The 27,388-nt window shown below is 41.3% G+C and overlaps 1 protein-coding gene across 1 annotated transcript in view; it reads right to left on the reverse strand.

The window, feature by feature from the left end:
• CACUL1 (CDK2 associated cullin domain 1) overlaps positions 1-8,341 on the reverse strand; it is a 32,312-nt gene extending 23,971 nt beyond the window's left edge. The window contains exons 1-3 of the mRNA XM_026050502.1: positions 8,041-8,341; positions 4,891-5,017; positions 552-654 (exon numbers count right to left, since the gene is read on the reverse strand). Coding sequence (XP_025906287.1) covers positions 552-654; positions 4,891-5,017; positions 8,041-8,341 — 531 coding nt within the window. The remainder of the gene's footprint in view (positions 1-551; positions 655-4,890; positions 5,018-8,040) is intronic.
• Between the last annotated feature and the right edge of the window lie 19,047 nt (positions 8,342-27,388).

Consider the following 27,388-nt stretch of genomic DNA (forward strand, 5'->3'; position numbering starts at 1 on the left):
TGCTGTAAACCACTGACATCTAGAGATAGGTACAAAAAATGCAGAATAATCTCTAGCATTCAATTTCATACATAGGAATTCATTGTGTATAGTTCATAACTCATACTTAAATTAAGTACTTCTCTAGATCCTCCCTTTTGCCTTGCTTCTGATGGTCCTTCTGACAAGGACAATAAACAGTTTATATAGATTAACCTAATGTCAGACATTGGTATCATGTGCTCATATCCTGTTTGACTGAAATATTTACAGCCTAGACTAGATTATCTAGATGCACTCTAGATTATCTAGCATCCAGACTTTGATTCTTTACTACATACGATGTTAGCCACTGTGCTGCATTTTTCTAAGGCTAACCAGATGCCATATAATTTCACTTAAAAGTTGGTGCTCTGTCTCACAGCCAGTTAGTGGGGAATCAAGTCGCATAMAGCTCAGTAAACTAGTATAAATTAATCTTAAAGGCAATCCCCTCCATCGTCTGTCTTCACACTACTCTGACATAACCACAGATCCCAGGAAAGACAGAATTAGATTGTGCAGCTTCTTACCTGCAGCTCCTTTGAGACTCTCTCTAAGTGGTTAGTTATCTTTTTTATTAGGTCACTATACATCTGTTCCGAATGCTGCTGGCATACACACTTATACACACAACTGCAGAAACAAATATAGGAACAAACAATGAACTTACAACAGTTTGCAATGGAAAGAAACAGACTTTAAAAAGTTTGTTCATGTCACAATTTAGAGGATAATAGGTTTAATGGAATGATTAAAAATCTACATGAATAAAACCTCCACTATAATAAGAAGGTTTAAGAATGTGTATAATTCTAGGGAAAAATCCCTACTAAAGGATGGGCAACACAGCCTATCAAAACGCTGATGTTTTAAAGGAAATCACAAAAAAAAATCTATAAAAATAAATACAAGCATGCAATTTAAATACCTCTACATTTTCACAATGAAAGAAGATGTGAGAAAGTGCATCAAATTTTAATTCTGCCTTCCATGGTTGGTTGGATTAACTCTGACCTTCAATGCTTTGCTCTTCAAAAATAGTTTAATATTCCCATAGAGYATGCTATAACAGCTTGTCTGCATTGTCAGAATTATTAAATACCTTAAGAATACATTCAAAACAAGTATAAAATAAACATGTATATTACTTTGAGCAAGGTTACATTAAGTTAGTCAATCTTCAGAACTGACACTCATGTTACTTATACTAAGCAGCTTTTAGGTTTACTTTATGCTTTTATTCTATAGGTCTATACTTGGAAAACCAGCTACAAAAATCCAAAGCAAAATTCACTCAATATCTGGAAAAGCTGACTCTCATCCGCCAGGCCTCTATTTCTGCTCTTCTCTCTCTATCCCATAAGCACTACTTAGCAAGGGATTTAGACCAGTGCCTGCTCCTTCAGCACATACCAATAAAAGCTCTGTTTCTAGTAAGGCTCCTATTCCAGGCTTGAATTCTGTCTGCTGCCAGTAGACTTTCAAGGCTAAAGCCAYGGTACAGCACCATCCCTAATGCCTCTCTGGTACAGTGACTCGAACTGCAAACATTACAACTCTCCCATGAGGAAGTTTTACAAAAAGAAAACAACTTGCAAAGATGGGATTAAATGAGAAGTAAATTAAGGGCTACTGTAATTCTGCAATGCAATGAACCATTAGGCATTAACACCACACGTTCAGGGGCCAAGACAGCTTGCTCAATCAGCAACTGTCACCCTCAGAGTTTTCCTGGAGTTCCACAGCAAACTATCACCAAAAAATTCAGTACTCCTTTATACACTAGCATTCTCCATATAGCAATTAAAATACTCTGTTCAACCYTTTGTAAAGTCTTCATCTGACAAACTATGCTGTACCTTAAAAAAAACACCTCTCATCCTATTATATTTGGAAAGTAATTATCTGCAGTTAGATACTACAAATCTCTTGGTAACGTAAGTCTATTTTCTTTAGCATGGAGTCTACCAATAGCAGAACCTATTTTGCAATCACTGAACATTAAAGACATTTTTGTACGATGCAGTAACAGCAAAAATAGCAATCTAATTTGGATCAGAGCAAAACACAGGGGAAAAAAAAAAACAGCCAAACTGATTTTTGTGATTTCTTACAAACCAGTCACTAGGAGACAACAGCAAACAGCTGTACAGTTTTGTTTACTTAATAACCAGTATATAGTTACTTCCACAAGCTCTTTCATTCGTAACTATCTAATYAAACCCAATTTTGAAGTATATGTCTGCTTAATACACACAATATTACTGTGCATACTCCTACAAGACATTCTGCAGCCAAACACCAGCCTCTGTATGTACATGCACAGCATGTTTACATTTCACTTGAGCACTTCTACTTAGGGGTTATTTCCCAATTTTCACATCCTGTTTTCACTTCCTGATTGTGGGCTGATCTTCTGAATCATCCTTGCCCTCCTACCAGCCAGAAGTCACCAGCTTGTTAGTCCTTTAGCATAATCTAGAGCCTTAAGAAAATGAAGCCCAAAAAGGAAACTAGAACTTGTGAGAGGAATGTAGGTCTGAGATTCAGGTTATCTTGAATAATATCAATATAATTGCACTACACCTGAGAATAGTTGTTAAARCAACCACAAACACAGCTTAACAATTCCTATTTTCCTCATCTCCTCATTTTCCTTCACAAGTTTTTGACAATATATTTAAGTCTTTTAGTAAGAGGTGACTATACAGAGGTAAGGTTTGGGCTCAAGCATGAAAACAAAAGCTAAACGTTAAGTTACCACAGTGTGGTAACTGATCCATGTAGATATCCCTATACACAAACTCTGTACACGTCTGTGGACTAGACACCTACAGATAAGACTGATCAGACAAAATACTGTTCTGCTGTCTAAAAGGGTATTTCCAATTTGCGCTATAGAAACCTTGATTCCTTTGGTCAGTACAAAGGTGATCAAAACCATCACGATTTTTCAACTCTGCCTCTCTATAATAAATAGYTGTTTGAACCATTGACATTAAAAAAATAAATAAATAAAAGCACCCAGTTCAAAATGAAGAACTAGCCTGGAGAGACAGAGAAAATCCAAACCCTAGGTGTGCTACAGACTTCCTGTTGTCTCCAAACAAATGTCATCACTAGAATACAACAACAAAGGCAGTTTTCTTCTGTCTCTAATCTATTTTGTTTAGATTAGGCAAAGATACACTTTCTTTAATTAAAGTAACAATAATAATTATTACTATAAAGAATAAAACTCTGGTTGTTATCAGAGAAATTATGCTCATAAAATTAATATTTAGAAAAACTTCAAAAACTGACATGCTAGCTTTATAGCTTTATCAGTAACACCAAACAGCAGGACAACCCTGAGTATTGTSCTAATGTACATATATATCATCTAGGAGAAATTTAAAATCCAGAAATAAAGATTATACTTTCAGTATATAAAAGCTTTTGAAAAGTATAATGATGATAAAAATCAATTTATCTGGAAACCATAACTAGGTATAGAACTACTCCAATTATTGTAGCACTGACCTTACACGTCTACTGTTAGAGCCGAGATCACAATCAATAGATGTCAGTTTAACTATTATTGATTGCTATAGGCACACAGGAGATTTTGAATTACAGAGATTATTTGGATTATTTAAACTGAAGTTTCAACATCTCCCTAAACTCAAATTGAGCATCTCAATTATTCACGTATTACTCATATGGATGCTGCTAAGTCCTAAACAGTTCCAAAAAAGTGGGAATAGGAATGGGGAAGCTTACTGAAGTTTTCGGATGGAGTTAAAAGGGAAGACCTGCTACTCTTGTATCTATCCTTACTTTAAAGCTTCAGGCTGAGACCACAGCAGCTAAGAGCATGTGCGCAGGAGACAGAAGGGCCGAGAGGTTCATTCTCAAAACAAGTGACCAAGATACCCATGTTATTTTTTGGAGTGCAACACGATGGCAGGGAAGACAGCACTGCTACTTGTACTGCTAGCAAAGGCCAAGTGGTTTTACTTGCAATATAAACAGTAAAAACAACAGCTTCTTCCCAGTTTCCCTATTAACCTACACACTGGATACCTGTCAACTTACACTGAATATCAACGACAACAATCCCTTCTGTGTAGCCAGCTAAGAACCTCTTAGGTCTCTAAAAACTGCACCAAATTTAGCAATTTGGTTTAGAGCAGTAGTGCAGTTTTGAAGCAAATCCCCTACCAAGACAACTGCTGTGCGCTGGCTCAGTCTGTTGGGCAATTCACTGAGTGATCGAGATTGCCGTGGGAGCTGAGCACCAAACAGAAGCTCCAGGGCAGGTGCAAGCCAAATGCTGTCCAGATCAAAGTAAGTACTACGGTCTCAACCAAAACTTCAGACAGTCTTTAACCAACAGGTTGCTTGGTCAAAGGGAAAACTGATCTAAATCTAGTCTTAAATCAAACACCCAAATGACAGGTTTTAGACTTGAGGGATCTCAGTAACTTTGATTTATTTCTGCACTTCTAATGCATCATATTAACTGCTATTAAAAAAGACAAAGAAGCCCTTTCAAACACTTTATCAATAACATGCCAAGCTCTTCCATGTCTATGGTCAATGATGTTGGGAACTTAATCCAATTCTAATCTACACTAAACAACTGTTAGAGCTTACTTCAGTGTTAATATTTTCGACCTTTAGGCATTCGTCTTTAGTGCTTACTGCTGTTAATGTGAGAAGCTAAGACACTTAGTATTTTTACATGCTGTTTAAACACACTGTATCTTTCTCACCCATACATACAAAATACTGTATATGCATACTCTACAAAAAAGAACAAATATTTAACTTAGCAACAGCCATATAGCATTTAAAGATTTCCTTAGCATTTAAAGATTTCCTTACCTGTATATTTGTTCATAGGATATAGGGATGTAGTCACCAGGACTCTGAGTTAAAAGTTGATCTATGGCACTGTCCAGCTTTGGCCAATATGTGCTCTTATAGTCTTCAATTGTTATAACATTCATTACTGCAAATAAAAGACAAAACCACGTTTAGTAACTTAAACTAAAAGAACTGAAGCAAGGGAACAATCAACTGCAGATTGCACAGATATGTTGGCCAAAAAAGGGGAAGAGTTCACTTCTGCTACCATCATCTAAAAATAAAGCCTATAATTGAAATTGTACCTTTACAATTACAAAAAACAGAAAGCCAGATAAAATAGTTCCTGGACACCTCTACTCTAAGGTCCTATGTAGCAAGTAAAAATATAAACTACTGGCAGTTCTAGTATGACAAAAATAAATAAATAAAAGCAGCTTAGAGGCTTGACTGAGAAATCAAGGGCTGACACAGAATTACACAGCTCTGCAGGAGACCAAAATTTGTAACACTGAAGTTGTTGCATACAGAAGAACAAGATTCAGTCAAGATTAGGGGGTGTAGAATACTCTATATCTAAATGTACATTCACAGCTGCTTTTGAGGGACAGGTTTTCTGAACTCAGTTTCAGTGAGGCTGAAGAGAGCCTGGGCTATTACTTTGTCTTAGTAGAATTCAGAAAAAGAATTTCAAGAAAATAGAGAATGGTTAACAGCTCCACAACAACAGAGGAATACAAAAAGCATGTGGACTAAAGAGATATGAGACAAGAAAAAAAAAATTGAATTCAATGCTTAAAAGCAGGTTTTACAAAGACTCCCATTCTTTTTCTCGGGGGAAGGGTGGGTGAGGCTGGATGGAAAACTGCTAAGTGAAGCACTGCTCGGAGCAGCACTCGAGTCTCCCTTCACGTTTCTCGCTCTTGCTTAATATCTCTTCTAGAAACCAACACAGGGAAGGGAAGGTCACCATTGCCAGGACTGCAGGATGCTTTCCCAATGCAAGCCTGCAATCTGAAAGCAAAACTGTCATTTGCTGTCAAATGTCAAATTCAGAAATGTCAGAGTTCACGAGAGGTCCAAGTACATACACAATTACTAAGGCAGAAGCTCCGTGATGCAAAAACATCCAGCTGATCAAGAGCAGCAAAGCAGCTACTGGGCAGCTACTTCACCTCCTCATTCATCTCTCAACAACCTGAGCTCTCTTCCCCTACAAAACGCAGGCTCTGGGCAGTTATTCCCAAAAGCAGCGTCCACAAAGCAGCTCTGGAGACTTTTACACTCAATAGCAAAACTTAAGAATTTGTATTTTACTTGGCCACCAGAACTTAAATGATTAATGACACAGTAGAACACAGGCCATGATTTTTTGTTTTGGAGGAAAGAATTAGGAGGGGAGGATCTGTATGAAGGTCACTGGACTTCTAGTTCAGCACAGAAATGTAGAAAACCATAAATGACTCATATTTTTGAAGATCACCTGTAGGAGAAATGTGTCCAAGACTAAGTGTCTGCTTGACAAGCAAGGAATGAGACCTACTTTGCTGAATGAAAAGCTTCCTGTTCTCAAAAAAAGCAATCTAAGTAATAGATGTTGAGAAATTCAAGTCTACACAGCCAAAACCATTCAACTGGGCTGGTTTTATTCATATATATACACACAGCATCAAAGCTACACTCAGGCAAGGAAACAAAAGGAACAGAGAGTTCTAATAAGCACAATACCTCAGGGAATTTCATGCTTTACATGAATTCTGGATTTCTTTATATGAATATACACATGCACACACAGTTATTAGCACCAATAAGGCAGATATTGTGCTGGGATTCAGATTCTGACACTTGAGAAGTGAAAACAAGAAGTCCAAAACCACACACTAAGCAAAAACAGGCACAGCTGTTTCTTCTCCCACTCAGACTTGAGCTGTAAAACTAGCTGGAAAGTCACCTTCCTATTCTGGGGAAGTTCTAAAGTTTAAAAACTATTTTCATTCTGAAATAAAAAACAAAAGCTCCAGTGCAGCTCTCTAAGCTTCTAGACTGGGAATTCAACAGTTTAGCTCTATTTCAACCTTAGCAAGGATTTTCAAGCCACCCCTGGGTACCTGGAGCCCCAACAGCTACGCAGGCACGGAGCCAAGAGGCTCAAGGTGTCTGGGAGCCTTAACTTCAAAGCCGCTGGTCTTGGCAAACTGCCCAAGGCCGGGGCTACCAAAGAGCCAGGGATCCAGAAGCCTGAATTTCTGGTTCCTGAGCTGCTCCGAGATGGGCTGCTGGGAAGCTGTGCAGGTGAGCTGGCACAGGAAAAAAGGAAGGGAAAAAAGAGTGTGTTTCCCATCGGAATTTCAGCAAGGCAGTTACATTTCCACACACTCTAATTAGCCAAATCCAAGCTTTCTGACAGTCATTAGCGAAAATGATACATTTCACCCTGAAGCAAGACTTTCGGGATTAAAAGTAGAAAAAGTAGCTAGATCTTAGCTCAGCAAAACCACAGAAAATTCTTGGTGCTTGCTGTTTCTGTCAAGGGCTACATCCAAAAGGTTCCTGAGCATTTCAGAAGCATTTCCTTGGGTAATTGGGTAAATCAGTCTCCTCTTCTAAGCATATTTTCACGGACATGTATAACCTTTCCAGAAGGGCAGACACTCCAGATACCACTAATCCACAGTTTCAATAGTCAGAAAAAGGTTTCACAGCCATATGTGGGGCATTTGTTTTTATTGCTGTCCACCAGCCAGGGCCAGCGTTAGCTTTTAATTCAGAAAGAAACAATCTTGAGGCAAGCCCTGTCCGAGCAAGACTTCAGGAAAAGCCACAGTACCTCCATCGACCCAGGACACACTCGCTCTTCCAGCACTAACACCCAACATCCTCACGCGTCTCCCTGCCCTGACAGGGAAGCAAGGGAGGCTCAGGAGCACGCAAGGGAGGGGACGTTTTCTCCCTGCAAGGGAGCAGCCCGCCCTGGCACGTTTGGTTTTCCCTCACGGCTCACACCATGAAATGGGCCTGTTCTGGGCCAGGCCAGGMGCTCAGGGGACATCAGGGAAGGGGGGCGGAAGGCAGGGGCAGCTGCAGAGCCCTGACAACCCGGGGGACGGGGACGCGCCCCCGGTACCCGCAGAGGGGCCCGGCCCGCTCGCTCGCTGCTCGGTCACTCACGGAACTTGGAGGTCGAGGCGTTGATGTTGATGGCGGCGGCGATGGCTCCGGCGCCCCCCTTGCCCGCGGCCGCCGCGGGGTCGCAGCTCCTCATGACGCCGTTGGCCTCGGGCAGCTGCGGCGCGGCCGGGCCCGGGCCCAGCCCGCCGGGGCCGCCGCGCAGGAGGCGGTCGCCGAGCGGCCCCGCGGCCGGGCCCAGCAGGTGCCGCGCGTAGCCGCCGGCGCCCCAGTTGTTGTGGTTCTGGTCGTCCATCATGGGCTCGCAGCCGCCGCCCTCCTCCTCCATGCTCTCCTCCTCCATGGGGCCCCTGCGAGGCGGCGCGAGGGCAGCGATCACCGCCCGCCGCCCATGGCGCCCGCCGGGGCTCCGGGCAGCGCCGCGCCGCCGCCGCCAGGCCGGCTTCGGCCGTAAAGCGCCGCGCCGCCGCACGACGCCGTGCGGCAGGGAGGGCCGCAAAGCGCGGCCGCAAGGCCTTGTGGGGGGTGTAGTCCGGCGGCGGGTGCGGCTCGCTCGCGGTGCACCATGGGACAGGGCGGCCGGTGTCACCCCCCCTCACTGAGTCCCTTTTCATCTTAAAACCTCGGTTTTCAGTCAAAACCTTCCCCGCTCTTCTCTCGCCGAGAGCAGAAAGGCATAAAGCGGCTTCCCCGAGCAGGGGAGGGTTTCACAGTTGGAGCCAGCAGTGGCGCAAGAGCCGTCCCCATGGACGTGCTCGGCCCTGCCAGGCCTTGGGGCTGCATCTCCCTCTAGTGGGAAAAACTGCCCGCATAGACAGCGAGTCTACCCCAAACAGAAAAAAAACACACAYAAAATCAAAACAACAGCAAAAAAACCCATTATTTTAAACTATTTTATCACTATAGATGTTATACCATCCTCCCAACACTCACTACTTTGTCATTTTAGCATAATTGCAAAATCTTACCATTCCACARCTTTTCCTCCAATTACTGAGGAAAAGCCTGCTCAAGCAATATGAAACTTCGTTTTCCTCACACGTGTAATAGCTAAAATAAGAGGAAACTAAAAATATTATCTAGTTTMCTTAAGTATAATTATGTATTTTCATATTCCTCTAAATGTTCGGGATGCTTTGAGGAAAACAATGGAAATGCAGACGGGTTTTTACAGAAAATAGATTTCCACTGTGTTGGTTTTTGCTTCTACTTGGAAAAAAAAAAAAAAAAAGGAAAAAAGCAGAGTGTCTGGCCTTTTCTGCAAAATTTTTTATGAAAAGTAAAGAACATGGCTAAGATGCCGCAAATAGAAACACTGATTTCTCTTTTGGTGTGTGATAAAACTGCCCTGTTTTGTAAGAACAGAGGATGCCATTGATTTTGCTGCTCTTTGAAGCAGGTCTGTTTTGAATTGCTTGCATAAAGGCAAGCAATGAAAATAATATGTCCCCAGTGCATTTTTATTGTATACGTGAAGTAATAGCATTTTTTCTCACACACACATATATTTAAAAAAAAAAAAAAAAAAAAAAGGAAAAAGAAAAAGAGAGAACAAAACTGTGAATCACTAACCGTTTCGTCAACCCAAAATTCAATACTTTACATTTTCTGACTTATTACACACCAGCGAGTCATTAGATCTTAGATTATGGGCTCAGAGTATTTACATGCCTCATTTTTTATTTTTTTTTTTAATTTTTCCCTGGGGGGTTATGCTGGGTCCGTGAATATTCCTTGTGGGAAGCAGCACCGTTTCTGCCTTCCCTGCACTTTCCCTGCAGCTCCATCCCTCGCTGTCCCTGCCCCAGTTACCCGCGGGACATCTGCATTCCCTGGCATGGCCCTTCTTCCCTCCAGCCCCCCAGGCTGCCCATGGATGTATTTTCTTCAGAAATACATCCCGGCAGGATGCATTCCCAAGGGACTGCGGCTGTGAGCTGCAAGGTTCCCAGATTCCGTGTACCAGACGGACACAGGTTTCTATGTCTTGTGTTTGTGTTTATAAAGCAGGATTAAGAGGTAGCAACAGTTGCCCTCTACCTCAGAGCTAGGTGCAAGTGGGAAGCAAGAAAATGTTGCACAATATATATGAATTGTTTTTATTTCCTGTCATTGATGGCAAACATGACTTGGACACAATCTTCCTTATCTTAAAATGACCATTTTGCCTTCCTTCTCAAGTGCCCTGTTCACTGAAGTCATTAAGTTAGTTTTCATTGACATACATGGGATTTCAGGCAAACCCTAACACAATATGTAAAATACTGGCCAGATTTATAGCCCTGGTTCTAAAACCAAGACTACAAATTTATGACCAGGAAATAAATAAAATAAATAAATAAATAGACAGTTTATGTAATATGCCCCTAAATAAATAATGCAATATGTCCCTGAGAACTAAAGGCAGTTTAACATTTGACATCAGTGATATTACTCGCAGAGAGGTCAGAGTTAAGGACACTCCGAGCAGGGAGGAAGCGACTGAGCAGAAATGATCCGCCGTAAAAGGCGTCATTTATTTGGGATGTCCCCGGCTGCCCAGCACTAGTGCAGCAGGATGGGGCTCGAGCCAGGGCAGGCAGCGACAGCAGGGGCACACGCTGAAATGCAGCAGCTTCCATCTCCACACAAGAATGTCCTTTGCGTTTGGCAAATAAGACTGGTCTTCCTCTCCGGGCTTTAAAAGAGGCTACAACTTAGGTTTGCATAAAGCTGACACAAGCAAAATACACATAGAGAGCGTAATGACTATGGTAATAGAACATCTGACTTCTCCTGACTTTTCCCGCTGCTGATCCCATTCCCTGAGTTATTTATCCATGGTGTTAGTGCCCTGAGTGCTCTCACAGACCTTCCCTGCCCTGCCTGGCTCCCCCATCCACAAAGGCTTATCCGGAGCCACGATGACAGAAGGATGGGTGACAAACACATGTAATTTTACATGGTCTTAGTTTTACAGCCCTGTCAAAAGCACAACTTTCTCAGCATAACGATGCTAAAAGCATTTCTGTGGTATAAGATACTGTTTAAAGCTGTTCTGACTATTGATGTGACCAGACTTTCTGAGCCATGAGCCAACATGGGAAGGAAATCACACTTAGACAGCAAAGTGCTTTGGCTCTTCTTCACGGGCATCCTCATCCAGGTTGTGTGTTGGCTCTTTAGTCACGTCTGGACTACACTAGGGTCAATACAAGCACTTTGAAGGACTTACTGAAAATAAGTGTGTGCAGCACTTCGCAAACCAGCTGCCTGCCTCCAGGACACACAAAATAGTCTAAAGTGCAACATACATTAGTGCTTATACAACAAAAAAAAAAGAAAAAAAAAATGATAATTGAAGCTACCAGCAGGGAATAGTTCAATCATCTCAAATGTCCTGGCCTGAGTCCAGGACAGAAATATTCCATAGGCCACAGCTCTTCCAAGGCTCTGAAGTGGTGAGGAGGGAGAAGCCTCACTGATTTACCACTCAGAGCTGAGGCTGCTTGTGCATCCTGCGCACATGGTTAGACAAAGCAAAGGCTTTGACAATATATTAACCAGAGAACGTAAAGCTCTCTTACAGGTGATACCACACGCTGGACATCCAAACTTGTCAAGTTGTTTCCTGACGCCTGGATTAGAACCTGCCGAGCGCTGGGCCGGCCTAGCTGGACGCGCGGCCCGTCTGCCTCCATTTCCCTCCCTCTGCTGTTTCCACCAGGGGGCCTGTCTGTCTCACAGCTGAGGGAAACTCGCTGAATACAACTTACAAAGGCTACTTATATRGTTGAATTCTAATACACAGCTTGTCTATGGGCTGTACTGCGATCTGTGTATTTCCAGGCACTGCGCTGTGGGTTTCCCACCGGGCTTTCCTCGCTTCAGGGATTGCTGCCCCATTAGAGGCACCACCAGTGCCCCAGGACGACGGAACCAGTCCCAGTTAGTTTTCCCAGAGGCCCAGCTGGATATATCACTCCATCTGCCCTCACGGATTTCGGTTTTCCATGACAATCGTTAGCCACACAAGCGAATCCCACACTTTCAGTGTGTCATTTAGGGATAAACACGATGGTCCCGATTTGCTTCATGCCAAAGGAAGAAGCAAAACAGAATGTAACTTCTCTGCTGCTTTGTCCTGCTTTTCCATTTGACTTTGCTGCGTTATCTCCCACCCTTCCTGTACCTCCATTCACATGTACACGCCGTTGTACGCTCACTAAAAGCACATTATTTAACAAACAAGGACCTCTTGACTAAACGCTAAAAGGAAATCAGACATCTCAGAAAAGGTTTTGTTTACTCCACTGTGATGTGTGCAGTTTCAGTAARTTCTCAAGCTGGGGGAGGCTTTAATGGCAGTCTTTCTACATTATCAAGCCTATCACATGTGATTTCTTTGTTTGTTTTTTTTTTTCAATTTTGTCTTTAACATAAGTTCCACCCACAAATTCTGTGGCACCTGGTGCTGTTTCCTGCTCTCAACTCTGTACTGTTTAGGTTCAGGAGCTGACATCGATCTTGATCTATTCCAAAATTTCAGCTGGCCAAACTAACTTCCCATCTCTATCTGTAAAATCCTTTAGGTTGAAAGGAATTTTACATATATATATGTGTGTGTGTGTGTGTGTGTGTGTGTGTGTAAACAGAAAAAAAAAAAAAGAATGAAAACCTCTTTTCCCCAATCCAGGTTCTATTTGCAGTCCATTGCTTTCTTTTTTCCCCTTATCTCCTTTCTTCCTGGCAATAATACAATCTCATCATATAAAACTRTAAGCACAACCTCAACATGGCCTAAGGAGAGTGTTTAGCTTTTCTCCCTGTTCATTAACTTCCCTTAGGTCTTTTTCTTGCATGCAGTATCACTATCACACCTGGGTATGCTCAATCAAAGCAAGTTATTAAAMCATGTCAGACCCCTCCTGCCTTACCTTCTGGATCCTCTTTTCTATTACATTAAACACCAGTTTCACTTGCTAGGTTCTTTATGATCCAGTTACTGTATTTCCTTAAGTATCAAGAAGCCAACTGCTTCCTCCAATGAATTCATGATAAAAGCCATTTTCTCCCACTTGTTAAGATGCTCAGTCAGGTACCTTTGGGCTTTTTGTCCATGTTGCTATAAACTTCAGCAAAGCTGTCCTTATTATCCAGCCTTGCCTTAAAATTCTCCTTTGACCTTATGTCAATAAAATCCTTACAGTTGTTGCTGTGCTGAAACCATCTGTCTGACAGTGCCTCATATGTCTTCTTTGCCTCCCTGCCTGCCTATAATTCATTCATCAGTTTTTGTTGGGTGAGGAGATTTAAGCCTTTGAAGGAAGGACATGCTCTTTCTGCTGAACAGCCTCCGCTGCAATAAGGTCTTGACCCATGACCAGCCACTGTATTACAACAGTAAGGGAGTAAATTAATCCATGATCTCATTCCATCAAAATTATGCTTGAGGATTATCTGTGATGAGTAGCCCAGCTGTCCCAASTTCACTGTGGACTATGTGCATATAGCACATATAGCATATATAGCACAGCAGGAAGCAATGAACCAGCAAAAACATGGCAGAACATTATCCAACATCATTCCTGAGTTAAAAAAGAAATATAGAATTTCCTGATAGCACACTAACACAGTAATGATGAAAACATGCAAAAGCATTCCTGGGAGTTGAATACTGAAATTCTTGACAGAAGTAAATTTTTTGAAAGTGAATTTTAAATATTATTAAGTATTCGACTTAATCAGATCACTGAGTGCCTTATCAGGAAACAAGAAGTGGTTGAGAAGGAGGCTTTTAAAGGACTTCTAAAAATCTAGCACCCTTTAAATGTCATCATCTGACATTACAATAAATATCAAATCCCATCCCAGTTCCTCTGCGGTAAAGGTACSATCAACAGATTATGCTGCGGGACAATTAGCTTCTCTGCTCTTGCAAGCTGCTCCTTCCCTACCCAAAAAATGATTCACCAGGACTGATTTTATTTCTAGGTCAGAATCCTATCATATTGGCTTCACAGAGATCTCCTGTGAAGTAAGCAGAATTCARGCATTCGTTTATACCAATATGGTCAAAAATTTGTGGTTCCTGTTAAGCAACAATTTCTAAGTCATAATTCTTTCCCAGGGTGGCTTTACCTGGCAGAACTGCAGTGACAGCAGAACTACCATAACATACCTGGTGTTTTACATTGCAGATCCCCAAGTTTTGCATATGCCTAAGCCTAGAACTGAGGGACTAGGCTGTTCATTTGTGTAAACCACTGATTCAGTCTCTTTGATTTATACCAACTGTATATGTGGCCCAGAATCAATGTTATAATAAAGATACTACAAGAAAATAAAGGCAGTAGGAAACAATACAGGAACAACAACAACAGCAAATSTACAGTGAATAAGAAGACACAGGGAGAATAGCAGACAAATCAGTTATCTTTATTTGTATTCATTAGCATGGCTTAAGGCATTTGAAAAATTTACAATGAAATTCACTAGTGAAATGAATAAATAAAAAAATCACAGGGATTGCCTTCTATCATAATGAGAAATATCAACTGAATCTACTTATCTTTCACATGGTTTCCTTCAAATGTTCTCTGCTGAGGTACAATGAGAATTACTATGCTGTAGGTGAGCTTTTTATGTGCTGCTTTATAAAAAAAATTAGCTTTTATGCCAAAATAAATAATTAAATCACAATGGAAGATTTGGTTGAATTACATTAAGCAAATAAATATGCAATAAGCAGTTTACTGCATTAAAAAAAAAAAAAAAAAAAAAAANAAAAAAGCAGCAAATAGCAAGCCAAATTGGTTAGCTTCACAGACAGGAAATGACTTTAAGTTCTTTAAATGTTCCCTCTGGGAGCAAAATAGCTAAAGAAAAATCCATACAAAATAATATGAACTAAGTCTGGACTCATCCATCAATGTAAATGCAGGACAACTCCATCTCTTTCCATTCAAAAAATCATTTAAAGTGGTTGTTTTCAAGTCAGTCTTCCACCATTCACTTTCTTTCTTGCCAGGGGCCAGAAATAGCACTTCATAATTCATCCTCTGTGTTGAGCTTCCCAAGAGCCACCCCTTCTGAGCCACTGCACTGTGTTTGCTGCGTCTGCTTTCAATATTCGCACTGGAGCCATCTCCTCACTCTTGCATTCACCTGTCAAGCACAGTTTGAGGGAACACGCTTCACATAGTGCCAAGAAAACCTGCATAAACAAGTGMCACATAAACAAGTGCCACATAAACAAGTGCTACTCCTGTGCTTGTAATGCGGTGTGTTTGTGAGCTGCTTGGAAAAGCCCACAGAACTTCATCACCTTTCAACACATTGCAGGGAACTGATGCTGCCAATTCGTGTTTGGGAGTTCTTGCCAGAGACAAGTTAACGGATGGTTTTAAAATGTCGAAATTGGCACTTCCTTTGGCCCTGAATTTCCCAAATTTCTCCCAAAAACCAGTGGTGAAAACTCTTCATGTTTTGACATTCATCCTCTCTTTTGAGCAGGAAAAGCCATCGATATATGGGTCAAAAGAGAGCGTATTTTAGACCTGCTCTGGTTAATCAGGAATAGGACTGTACCACACCCTGTATTTGCCACCCTGCAAGCAGCAAATCTAATCTAGCAAGAAATATCTTCCTCCCAYTAAGTAGATCTCAAATAGGATTAAAAGAACAGCTTCCATGGCAGGAGAAGCTTCCTGAACAAGGGCATCACCATACCAGGCTGCTTCTCACTTTCCATCCGTTATGTTCAGAGTCATCATCAGGCTCACGATTCCTCTAAGAACACGTGCAGCGAGATTCAAGGAACTGGCATTTGGCACATGGCAGTTTATATCCCTTTACCTTAATATCTGCTTCTTCATCTTTAAAAAGTAGAAAGAGTAGCCAGTCCAAAYTGGAATCCAACCAGCTTTGGGCTGAACAGAGAATCCCCTTTAAAAGGTTAATGTTCAGCTTGAGCTTTGTTCAGAGGCACCTCCTGAATAGCAAGGGTTATGTCTGCAAAGGTGTGTTCTTTTAGCAGCTCCTGAATAGGAGAAACTGTAGGAGACTGCACATTTTTACAAAGGATGAAAGTGTTCTTCTCCATTTACTGATCCAATGCTCAAAGAGCGGAGAAATCACATCCTGCGGGTGCCAGGGTTTGAGAGCAAAACAAAACAAGAAAAGAAAAATGGATATTCTGGTAACTATGGAGAGGCTAAGAAAGAAAATAAAATCATGTTTTTCTAGGTCACTAAAAGCAAGCAAAACACAGAGAAATATTTTCTATTTCTACTTCATTCCCCTCCCCTTTCTATTTCTCCCAGCACCTAAGCAGATATATACGATGATTTATTGGAACTTTGCTGTTGTTTTGAATGTTGAAAAAAACATTTCTAATTGCTCTCTCTCCATGTACCAATAATAATAAGAGAAACTAAGATACATTTTTACATAAAACAACATGGTGTTCATCAATATCATTACTGCATGAGTTCGGAAATTCTTAGGAGAAATGACATTTTCCCAGAACACACATTAAAGAGAATTAGATAAACAGAAATTGTCTCCTCTTACTTTTCATCAACACATCAAAACAAAAACCTGTCTTTCCTGTAGGAGTTACAGTTCTGTTAAAATACCAGTCRAGTGCTGGCTTATACGTATGGTATTTTTCTTTAATTAAATTCTCCATTATTACAGTTATGATGAAGATAGTTCCTATTGAAATATTTCATCTTCTCTCATTCTTTGCATTTCAAGTGTATGGATTTAAACAGCACTGAAGTRCATATATACCATTTGTGACAGCTCTGCTATTAAATGGAAAGATAGAATGAACCCCTTAAGCCTAACCTAAAGGTAAAAATATGTAATTATGAGTAGGGGGTCAAAGCAAGTGGTGGACCCTGTGCTACAAGTATCTCCATTCAATAAATCAGCAGCCAGTTCCTTCCCAGCAAGGGAGGCATCATCCACAGCAGAACCAGCATCTCGTACACGGGCGTGCAGCTGGGAGATGAAAGGGAACATGCACCTTTTCTTTCCTTCTTTTAACCACCAAACCCTTTCAGAGTCTGCAAAACACCATTGCCTGGGACATGTCTGGCTGTACAACAAATGCAACGCATCAATTGCCGATGTTATCAAAGGAAATAACATTTCCAGCCACATGGGAAATATGTCAGCAAAACAAATGGATTCAAATAAACAGTAGCAGAAGGCACACAGAAATATTGATTCGTGGCTCTTTATCCTCTGTCCTTTTCAAGTGGTCCTGTTCCAGCACTCCAGCTGCTGTGATAAATACCTCCTCCCCGTCAGCATTCTTGACTATAGAGGATACATTTTGTGTGATTTTTCAGGGTATAGGGGGAAAAAAGAGAGGGAGAGAGACCTATAATTTTAGTGATTSTGCCTCTGAGCCACTACCTCACCCTGCTGGTTCAGACGTTGCTTTAAACATCTCCCTAATACAACAGTGGCTGATTTGTATCAAGGTGCTTCTCAGTAAAGGTGAGACATTTCTGAAAAATACTGAATTAATGTYGTTAACAAGATTAGCAGGAGAAGTGCATCAAAGGAAACAAGATCAAAACCACTGCAGAACTGCAGAACAGTTGAAGCAACTGGAAAATCCTTCCCATTCMGATAGGTCACCTTTCAAATCCATCTAAATCCAAAGTGAAAATTAGTCTTCTGTAGCATGGGAGGGATGAGAAGAGAGCTGTTTTTGCTGGGTTTCCATTTGACAGACAGCCCCATTAAAAACACAATTACTGTCAGTTTTAGCAAATGACAACACAAGGTGGCACATTTGACATAATTCATTCAAAACATTTATATTAAAAAAAAATCATGTTCACTTTTGGAATCAACCCCACAAGTACATTTTTGTCACCTGTAATAAAAGCATGCAGAAGATGCACAAAAGGGTTTTTCTAGCCGCTGTTTTGTGAATGGAAGTGAGAGAAGGGAATTACACAGAATCCTAGGACAGYGACCTGTGAAACCTTGCAGTGAAGGTGGCAACCACAAAGGATTATGAACTACAAGCAAAAGTGCCTTCTCCTCCATCAGGGAAGCACAACTCTGCTGTTTGCAAACAAACAGGATTTTATCTGTCTCGTCAAGGTCACCTCTTCACAGAAACAGAGAAACCTAAAGCCTCACTTAAGTCAGATATTTGAGAAGATGGAAACTGGGCTCTTGTCCCTCAGCGTAGCAAAGCCCTGTGCTCTTGGTGCACTACGTGGCTGCCCRTCCAAGCCTTGCCTGTCCTCCAGACAGGACAGCCCATCTGCACAGTTCAGCCAGAAAAGGGCATTGTTGATTCAATACCCTTAAGGGCAAGCCACAAAATACACGTTTTACACATTTTTCATATTTGTTGCACATTTGAGTCTGTCTGCTTCCTTGGTCCTGACTGTTCTATGGAAAAGACAACCCTCCCCACCTCTGTAAACTAATGTAGCTCCATGCAGCTAGTCTGTACACTGACATGAGTTATGAATTTCAAGAGTTTCAACAGATATTTTGGAAGCAGAAGTCATTAGCAGGTATCTGTTTGGCCAGTGACAGCCGGAACAGCGAGAAGAACAATTGTTTAACCACAGCTAAGGTTAAATATATTCCTGTAGTTTATAACCACTCGTTTTCTCTAAATGCAGAGCATCAAGCAGTAAATGTCAGGGAGAAGGACACTGTGAGTTACACAGTGTGGCAGATATAACCAACAGCAGCAGGCTTTGACATCGACCCAGTTCAAAAATGGGAGTCTGACAAATAACGTCAGGGACCATCATATTGAAGTCCTCATAATCTCAGCATCTCACACAGGTGACACAATAGAGGCAGTTCTTTGGTAGTCCGTAATGACATACCTGCCACTGCAGTGATCTACGCACTGGATGGAAGGGAAACGAAGCAGGAATTGGGCACGGGGCATCATTTCTTTTGCTGCTGGGGCTGGGGAAGGAAGATTTGCAGCACTCCATTTTTTTTTCCATGAGAAAATAGAATGCTTTATTTTTGTTGATAGGAACGGGGGAGTAATTTGTGAGTAAAAGGGTTATTACCCCGAGGAAACCGAGCTTCAAGGTCAGACCCTGGTTCAGTGARAGAGAGAATTTTCTATATATACTTTCACTATAGTGAAAGACCTGGACATCTCCAGCTCATAGCCACCCACAGGATAATTTGGTGACCTTTTTTTTAATCACATATTTCAGCCTATGAATTCTTTTATAATGAAAATTTTCCCTTTGACAGTCAGCAAAGGTGACAAGCTTCTCCAGAGGACTATTTGGAGCACTTATTTCTATTAACTATAGGGAACCTGTAGTTCAGAATCTTACCCAACTCCTCACCCCAAGCCAGCTGGGAAAGCTTGCCAAAGGGTGTGCACCTCTAAGGCAAAGATCAATAGACTTCCAAGAAGGTGTCTTCATAGAATTGACCAAGCAGAACACAGAGGAACCCTCGCAACTTGCTGCAGCGTTGACCTATCTCATTTCAATATAGATATATCCAAGGCTTGGATCACCAGAAGGCTGTCCTCATCTTTCTCCATGCTTACAGACAATTGCTCACCAGATTTCCAAGAAAAACTAGCAAGATCTTTATGGCCTTCTGCTKTGTGCATCTGCTCCATTCAACCTGCTAGAGAACTCACACTGATGAGAAAAACTTTGCTTTATATAGGTGCAATAGACCTAGCAAAGCTTGAGAAGAAATAAATCCAGAAAGATAAGATTTGCTTAGAAAACTACCCTACATGGCATGAAAAAAAAAAAATTGGCTTTCTCTATCTTGCTACTTAAAGGCTAAAAAGAAGATTGTTAAAGAAATTGCACTGCTTCTCTGTTCAAAGCCTGCTCTCTACTGGCTGGAACAACTAGCTTGTTCCCTTGCTGCAAGATAACTACTGTACCTTACACTAGTAGAGATTCAGCAGAATTAAACTCTAACCCACAACTCAAGATGATTTTAGGATGTCATCACACAGTAACAGAACAGAAAGAGCAGCCGTAACCACTGCCCTGCAACAACAGGCAGTTTTTTAGCCCACGTTTCCTACGCAGTCATTCATAGCAGCACAAAGCAGGTGGAGATCGTTGCCATTCTGATCTGCAGAACTAGCATTTTACACACACTCTGAATCTTCGTGAATGAATTCAGATAAATAAAAAGGTACAATAAAGAGGTACAAGGTAAGAGGCCCAAGTGGTCTCCTAAAGAGGGGCATCTGAAGGAGCTGTCTTCCCTGCCCACCACTGCCTACCCRCAAAGACAATTACTGTCTTGGCAAATTGAATTGTGAGATGCTCCAGGGTGCTGACAGAAGAGAGATTCATTTTAGATACTAACAAGTCCCCATCTGCAGCAGAAAGCTGAAGCAGGTGAAAATCCTAACTCCAAACTGCATGTTGATTTTCACATCATCTCACCTTTTGTAGCTTTTCTCCCTCTCCAGGGAGAAGGGGAGGTGAACTCACTCCTCTTGCTCCCAAAAAATTTGCATCCGTCATTCAGCATCTATGTTTTCTTATTACAGAGCTGACAAAGTGACAGCAGTAATTAACCTTACTGTGTACAGAGCTGATTGATATCAAGCAGAATTAAGCTACTGTAATCAAGTTAGTCAGCTGCAGATGTGTGAAGTGCTACAGTTTATCAAATTCTGAAGGCACCCAGTTTGGTTTTGCATAACAARGAAGAACAATACTAACAAGATAGCAGATAGTCAATAAACAGTAAGATGCAGGATTTCATGAATGCCTTTTTTTAGCTCTTAAAAAGAGCTGCACTTGCCAGCTGTGCAAAAGCTGTCATGATGTGTTAATACATCTCTCATCAAAATTCTCAGTGTAAGCTGCACACTGGATCCGTGGGTATAAGCTCTGTGTTCAAATAAACATGTGCATGCACATACTTACTGGGAGATACCAGAACTTCAAAAGCTGGAAGTCCCTTAGCTCGAATATTGGGGGTAAATGTGCAGCTCTATAGAGGTGTGAAAAGAGGCKAAGGAGGATTTTGAAACAGAAGCAAAACTCAACAAGGACAATTATCTCTGTCAAAGGCTCTCAGTTATCGATGTCAGCTGCCATCACAGTAGGAGAAGGGAAAACCATGACATGAATATTTGATTAAATTARGCCAATCTGAAGTCTCTGCCAGAGCATCTGATGCAACGTGTTTTTTACGGGATGTTAGGGTTTTTCTTCCCCAGTGGACTCTATCTTTGTTTTGCTTGGCCTGAATCTTTTTCCTCTTTAACTGAGGTGCTTTTAGCGCTCATAACTAAAGGTGCAGCTTGTCCATGTTGGAGACGTCGGGCATCCCTCTGCACCAGGCTCCCTGCCAACCTGAGGGGCAGTTATTGCAAACAGGCTGAGRGCACAGCCAGGCCTTAGAGCTGATGCCAGCCAGAAACATCGTGGGACCTGCAGGACAAGAAGGCCATGGAGCCACCACGGCCCAGTCTTTTCAGTGATTTTCTCTTCCCTCAGAGAAGAGAAATTCATTTTTCAGTCATGGTTCTCCTTTCTTGGTAAAAAACCAGCAGGTGCTTTCCCAAAATTACCAGACTGGATATTACATGGGAGTAATTAAGAGAGAGAGAGAGAGAGAATGAGCTGTCAAAACAGATCAGTTTTGTCTTTGTGAAGCTTTCAAGGTTGTTTTTCATGGCTTTCAGGACACTTGTTTGCAACATCTCCTCTATTCCTGATCAAGATTTTAAATTTCTGAAGTTTTTTACAAAAATGCTCTGAAAATATATCACATAATAGACTTTCAAAGCGAACATCTTGAACTGAAGCAATGGATATATCTTCACAGACAGCATACAAGGTTAACTTGACAGAGAATCGTTACAGGAATGATTAACCTTTCTGCTAGTGACATTAAAGAGTTTATTTAGTTGACATTGAACAGGAAAATAGACCAGGAAAAGGTATAAAATAATCCCCCGCATGAAAGCTTTAAACGCAGTTCTACCACCCTTTCTAAGATAAAAGCAAATAAAAGCCTATGATGAACTGCATGATTACAAATCCATAAGAATATAGGAGCTTAAGTACCAACAAAGATCTAGTTTAGCTTTTTAAAAACATCTTGTGAACATGGCAAACCATTTGCCTTTATGCGTTTAAAAAGCTTAAATTTGCAACTGAAAAACTTTAAAATTGATTTCTCCATCAAATACCGCAAGAATTTAAATATTCAGAAACCACTTTGAACAATTTTTCTCTGATAAAAACCTAGCTATCCGCAGCATTCTGCAGTATCTGCAGTAGCCACCTTGCAGCTGTCTGCAAAGATGACATTTGGRGTAAAATCTCCATGTCTCTCCCAGCTTTGGTCAATGAAAAGTTCCATCAGAGAATGTTGATCATTTGTAAAAATCAGGTTAATGGTAGAGAAAAGCACAAGCAATTAGTTGTGTCTTTATTGCACTACTTGACCTTCATTTAAGTTACTGCTGGTTTGCACCAACATAAGAGAATAGATTCAAGAGTGAAGTGAGYGGGAACAAGGATGCTGTGACAGCTTCATTCCCCTGAGCACCAAGAGGATGCCCACGCTCTCCGAGTCCAACAGTGTTGACTTCAATCCACGACAAACTGACAACAAGACTGCAGTGGGAATAAGACCATATTAATTTCCAAAAGTAGCAAATGAGATGCATTGTGGAGAAGTCTTTGCTGCGTAGGAATGATAGAGCAATTGAGATCATCTCAAGTGCTTCATATGTTGGCATTCTGATAACGAAGGAACATGAGGAGCACCACAACTCAGCAGGGTGGTGGTGGTTTCTATTGTACCTAGAGCGATTCCAAAATTGCAGCTCACAACTTCACCGTTCTTCTCCGGTAGAAACATGCTAGATCTAGATCCTTCATTTTCACATTTTCTGAACAGCTTTTGTTCTATGTCAAAGATACGTCTGGGTCAAGCAAATCTTTTTTATCTTCTCTGTTTTACATTTCTGTGGGAGATCAATGCACAAATATTTAACTTGCACTTCCTTAGTTCAGTCAATGACCCAAAAAATCAATTCTTCRCCCATTTCTAATGCTCAGGGTCACAAAATGTGAAACACATTCTTTTCCACTAAATCATTCCTTATAAGAAGCATGGAGCTCAGTGAGCAAATGGCTGTAGTCTAAATCTGGAGACAACRAAATTGAAATGAAACTACTGTTCAGCATCTCCTTCTTCCCACAAAAGATAGGTATTACAGGGCAATATTGTCTAAGAACTCATCCATGTGTCAGCTGCTCAATAGGTTTTATGATGATTTTGCTGTCCTGTTCTGTATAAATAGCAATTTACTRCAGTGGCTTCTGCACAGAGAAAGCTATTGGGCATGTTTCAATGAAGCATTTTTGCTAATGATCACTGTTTCCAGGTTACTTTAATAAATAGAATGATAGCAGATGAATGTTTTCTCTCTCAATGTACAATTTTCTTTCATTCCTCCTTTTTAGAGATGGGGCCTTTATATTTGAGTTTGAAAAAAATAAGATACCAGTGGGAGCAGGTTTCTTCTCTGCAGCTGTTCAATTCCCAGACTCTATCTGCAAGACAAAACAATCCTAATCTTTACATAGCATGATGATTTTCACCACAAATATCCTCTTGGACCTATCACAGCACAGTTAAACAGTAATATTAAAATAAAACGTTGACCATGTAGGAAAAAAGAGAGAAGTCATTCCCTGCTTCAACTTACCATCTTTGTTCAACCAAAAGGGAGGACTTTCTCTCACCTTTTCAGTATTGGAGGGCAAAGCGTTAGAAACAGTTTTCAGTTCTTTCTTATAGTCAGGAAATGTCAGGAAAGAAGGGACATGCTCTCCACGGCCAAACAACCCGGATGTCCTGCGCACTGCCCGTCTCCTCCACACAATGTCCCTCCCAGCCCCACAGTCTCAATGTAAGTAGAGCTACTCTTTTGTGTGTTTTCCTATTCACACCTTGGTTGGAAACACAACCAAGCACTTGATTTCAGTGGGGTGTGAGATCTGGATCTTGGAACAGCACAAACAGCAGTCACAGATCAATGAGCTAACCTCAAGACTATGATGCAGATAATTCACAGCAGGCCCAGATCTCAGCCCATACAAAAGATCAGGGCCACCATCTAAATGCATTACATTTGGAGGTGTCATAGGTATTAGGGACCCGGCATTAGAAAATTACTCCTGGAAGCAGAGATTTACAGGTGAGAGACTGGGTGAAATTCTTTCTTTATTACTGCCTATGATGGTGTGTGCACTGCAGTTCTCTCTGTAGTATTCACTCTAGGACATCACTATAGCTCTACAAACATGTGACTTTTCCTTATAGACGTGCACTTTCAGAATGAAGTTATAACGCTAGCATATAGCTTTGTCACAGCTGGCACAAGTTCAGGGAAAAGAACCATGAAACTCCTCTTCCATTTTGGGCTAAGCACTGAGCAGTGTGTTAATTTTCTGGGTCAGCATCCCAGGATTTTCCTTTTTCCAAGCACGCTGTTCAGCAGTCTCCAATCTTGTACATCATGTTCAACTTCTGTAGCGAGAGAGTGTTCAGTCCTCTCTGAAGCAATTCCTTTCTTCTTTATGACAGGGGTCCTGGACAGTCTGTTATGCTTCATCCTCACGCCTAAATTTAGCTCAGTCATCTTGCTCATTCTTCCCCTCTGCTACAGCTTGCCTAAAAGGAAGAAAGTGCAGTCATAAATAAAATACGAGGATGAAAATGTAATTGTTCATCAAACTTTTAGGCAAATTGCAGCATCATGGAAAAGGGACACAAACGTGCATTCGTGGTTCTCAGGGAGACTTTCCATGCAACTCACTGACCAGAGGTGAAATACAAAAGGTTTAAAATGATACAACATTATAAACATAACAAATGGGACAAAATTGAAAAAAAAAACCAGCCATATAGAAATAAATAAATCACAAACAGTCACTTCAGAATCCTGACGTAAGTTGAGTGCTTGCTTCTGAAAGCAGGTGACAGGACATTCAAAAAAAATTGTTCTTCACAGAATAATTTTAAGCAGATTTTGACCACCAGCGTATAGTATCGCTCAAGCAACACCTATTCAAGATGGCATTTGTCATCACTTCCAAAAATAAGAAAACTTCATCTGCATTTAGATGTCATAGCACTGTATGTAGCTCWTGACTCTTCAAGTTAATTCTGACACCATTTTTGAGACAAGTGTGCTCTTATATTGACAGGATGCAGCCACAACACGATGAAGAATGCAAATTAAGACTGCTTATTCTGACATTGATCATATGGCTGCCCTGTCTCATCTACATCATGTGGACAGAGCTTTCACCATCTCACCCAAAAAGAATGGGATGACAGTATTCACAGTCCTGAAATTTGTTATCCAACAAGGCCTCCAGCACAAGAACTATGCTAGATTCTCCTCTCAGTATCAACCTGCAGTATCTCTAAAGCTTAGGTGTTACTTTGCTCAGCTTTTAGTAAAGGCATCTTTYCCTGAAATGCATAGCACTTGTATTTTGGGGTAAAGAGCTCAGTTTCTTCAGACACCTGTGCCTGAAATGATGCTACTCCCTACATGCAAAGGCACAGGGATACAAAAGTTTTGATCTTCAGAAGGGTGATGGATCCAGATAATTTTTAATAACTCAGGGACAAAAGTTGTTAATTCTGCCTTTATTCATCTAGTTTTATAAATATGACATTTTTATTTTTTGGTTAGCCTGAATGTTTGCAACTGAGATGCTTTAGCCTTCAAACTGTTAGTACAACTGTGCTAGATAGGCTGGTGACGTTTCCCTCACCATTTTCACAGACCAGACACTGACTCACACACACACAGCACAATTGTTCAGATAAGTCCAAATTCGTAGAAGTGCAATGTGCTCAAAAGTTTATCAGCAATCCATTTTTAAAGCACTTTCAATCTGCTCTGTTTCATACTTTTCTCCCAGTGACAGCGAAAACTTGTGTAAATCTGCTGGATGTTCCCAGGGATGGAAGGGGCTTGTGTACACACTGGAGCAAATGTTGAGTTCCACATTCTAGAACCAACTAGAACTAACTGAACTTAAACTAGAACTAACTGAACTTAAAACCCACACACAGAGGCATGACACACATTAACAAAGTTTCCGCTCCCAAAGCACCATACCAGAGAGGAACTGGGTGGTTTCTGTTTATTTTCTGAAAACACACTAACCTTCCTTTAGCAATCAGTTAAATGAAGAACAAACCCCTTGTGCATTTCATACTTCTGGTCTGACAAATCAACCAGGGRAAAAAAAAAAAAGAAAAAGATCATCCAGGAGAATGTGAAGCCTTTAACTTCATGGACATTTCTACCGCAGGAGGATCCCTACCACGGACAGATGCTCCATATCYGTCAGCCCTCCGAACGGCCGCACTTCCAGTCTCAGCATGACCCCTATTCCCATMTGCATCCTGGGGAGCAGAGAGGAGCAGAGGGAGAGGACGCAGCCAGGCCTGTCCTGTGGCCAAGGGGGCCTTGCCTCTTTCCAACCACCCCGTGATAAAGAAGGGAGGTGGGAAAGGCCACCAGCCGGCTGGGAGGCTGGAGGAAGGCCAAGCTCCCCCTCATTCCCGCGAGGCCGCTCACAAAGACTCCCTTTTTTATTATTGTTTTGTGCCCTTTTCGTTACACCAGGCCCACGCTAAATAGGCATTTCCTTTGCTATTAATGAAATCTGCTTCAGTTTCTAAAGTTCTGTTTACAGGCTGCAATGTCAGCCTCAGTTCAGTTTAAATAGCCGTTGTTTTGGTGGTGAACTTCGGGACTACAGCCCTCCAGCTCGATGCCAAAACCATAGCGGAGAGAATTTCCCCCACCATTAGAAGCCATCTGGTTGCATTGCTCTGAAAACCGACACAGAGAAGGAGGCACATGATACCCGTKTAAGGCAATTTGCTGGCCTGTTTATCATACCCGGCTCTGGGGTGCACAGCTTTATTTTGGTTTGATAAAAAGCAAAGGAGTCCAGCTGCAGCACACTGCTGCTTTGCTCAGCGACAGATGGGCATCACTGTAAGGAAGCCACATGGCCTTTTTTTTTTTTTTTTTTTTTTTTTTTTTTTTTTTTGGTTAAATTCAGCTCATTAGGTTTTATCTGCAATATGTTGCTCTATTGGCAGAAAACCTTCTAGCGAGCAGAAACATTAGCCAAAGTTTGTCAACAGATATCAGAAAGATTCTATTGTGCAAGGACCCGTGCAGGGACTGGGGTGAGGTGGATTGCTTTTAAACATGCAGAAATCTGCTCGTCCAACTTGTTTTTCAGCTGGCTCTGTATTTTGTATCGCAACAGTAGTCCTGACTAGCATATTAATAAGAGCTGCTATTCACAGTTTGCAATTGTTGCTGCATTTCAAGACA

The sequence above is a fragment of the Nothoprocta perdicaria genome, unplaced genomic scaffold, assembly GCF_003342845.1.
Source record: "Nothoprocta perdicaria isolate Ctin4 unplaced genomic scaffold, notPer1 scaffold_7, whole genome shotgun sequence".
NCBI lineage: Eukaryota > Metazoa > Chordata > Aves > Tinamiformes > Tinamidae > Nothoprocta > Nothoprocta perdicaria.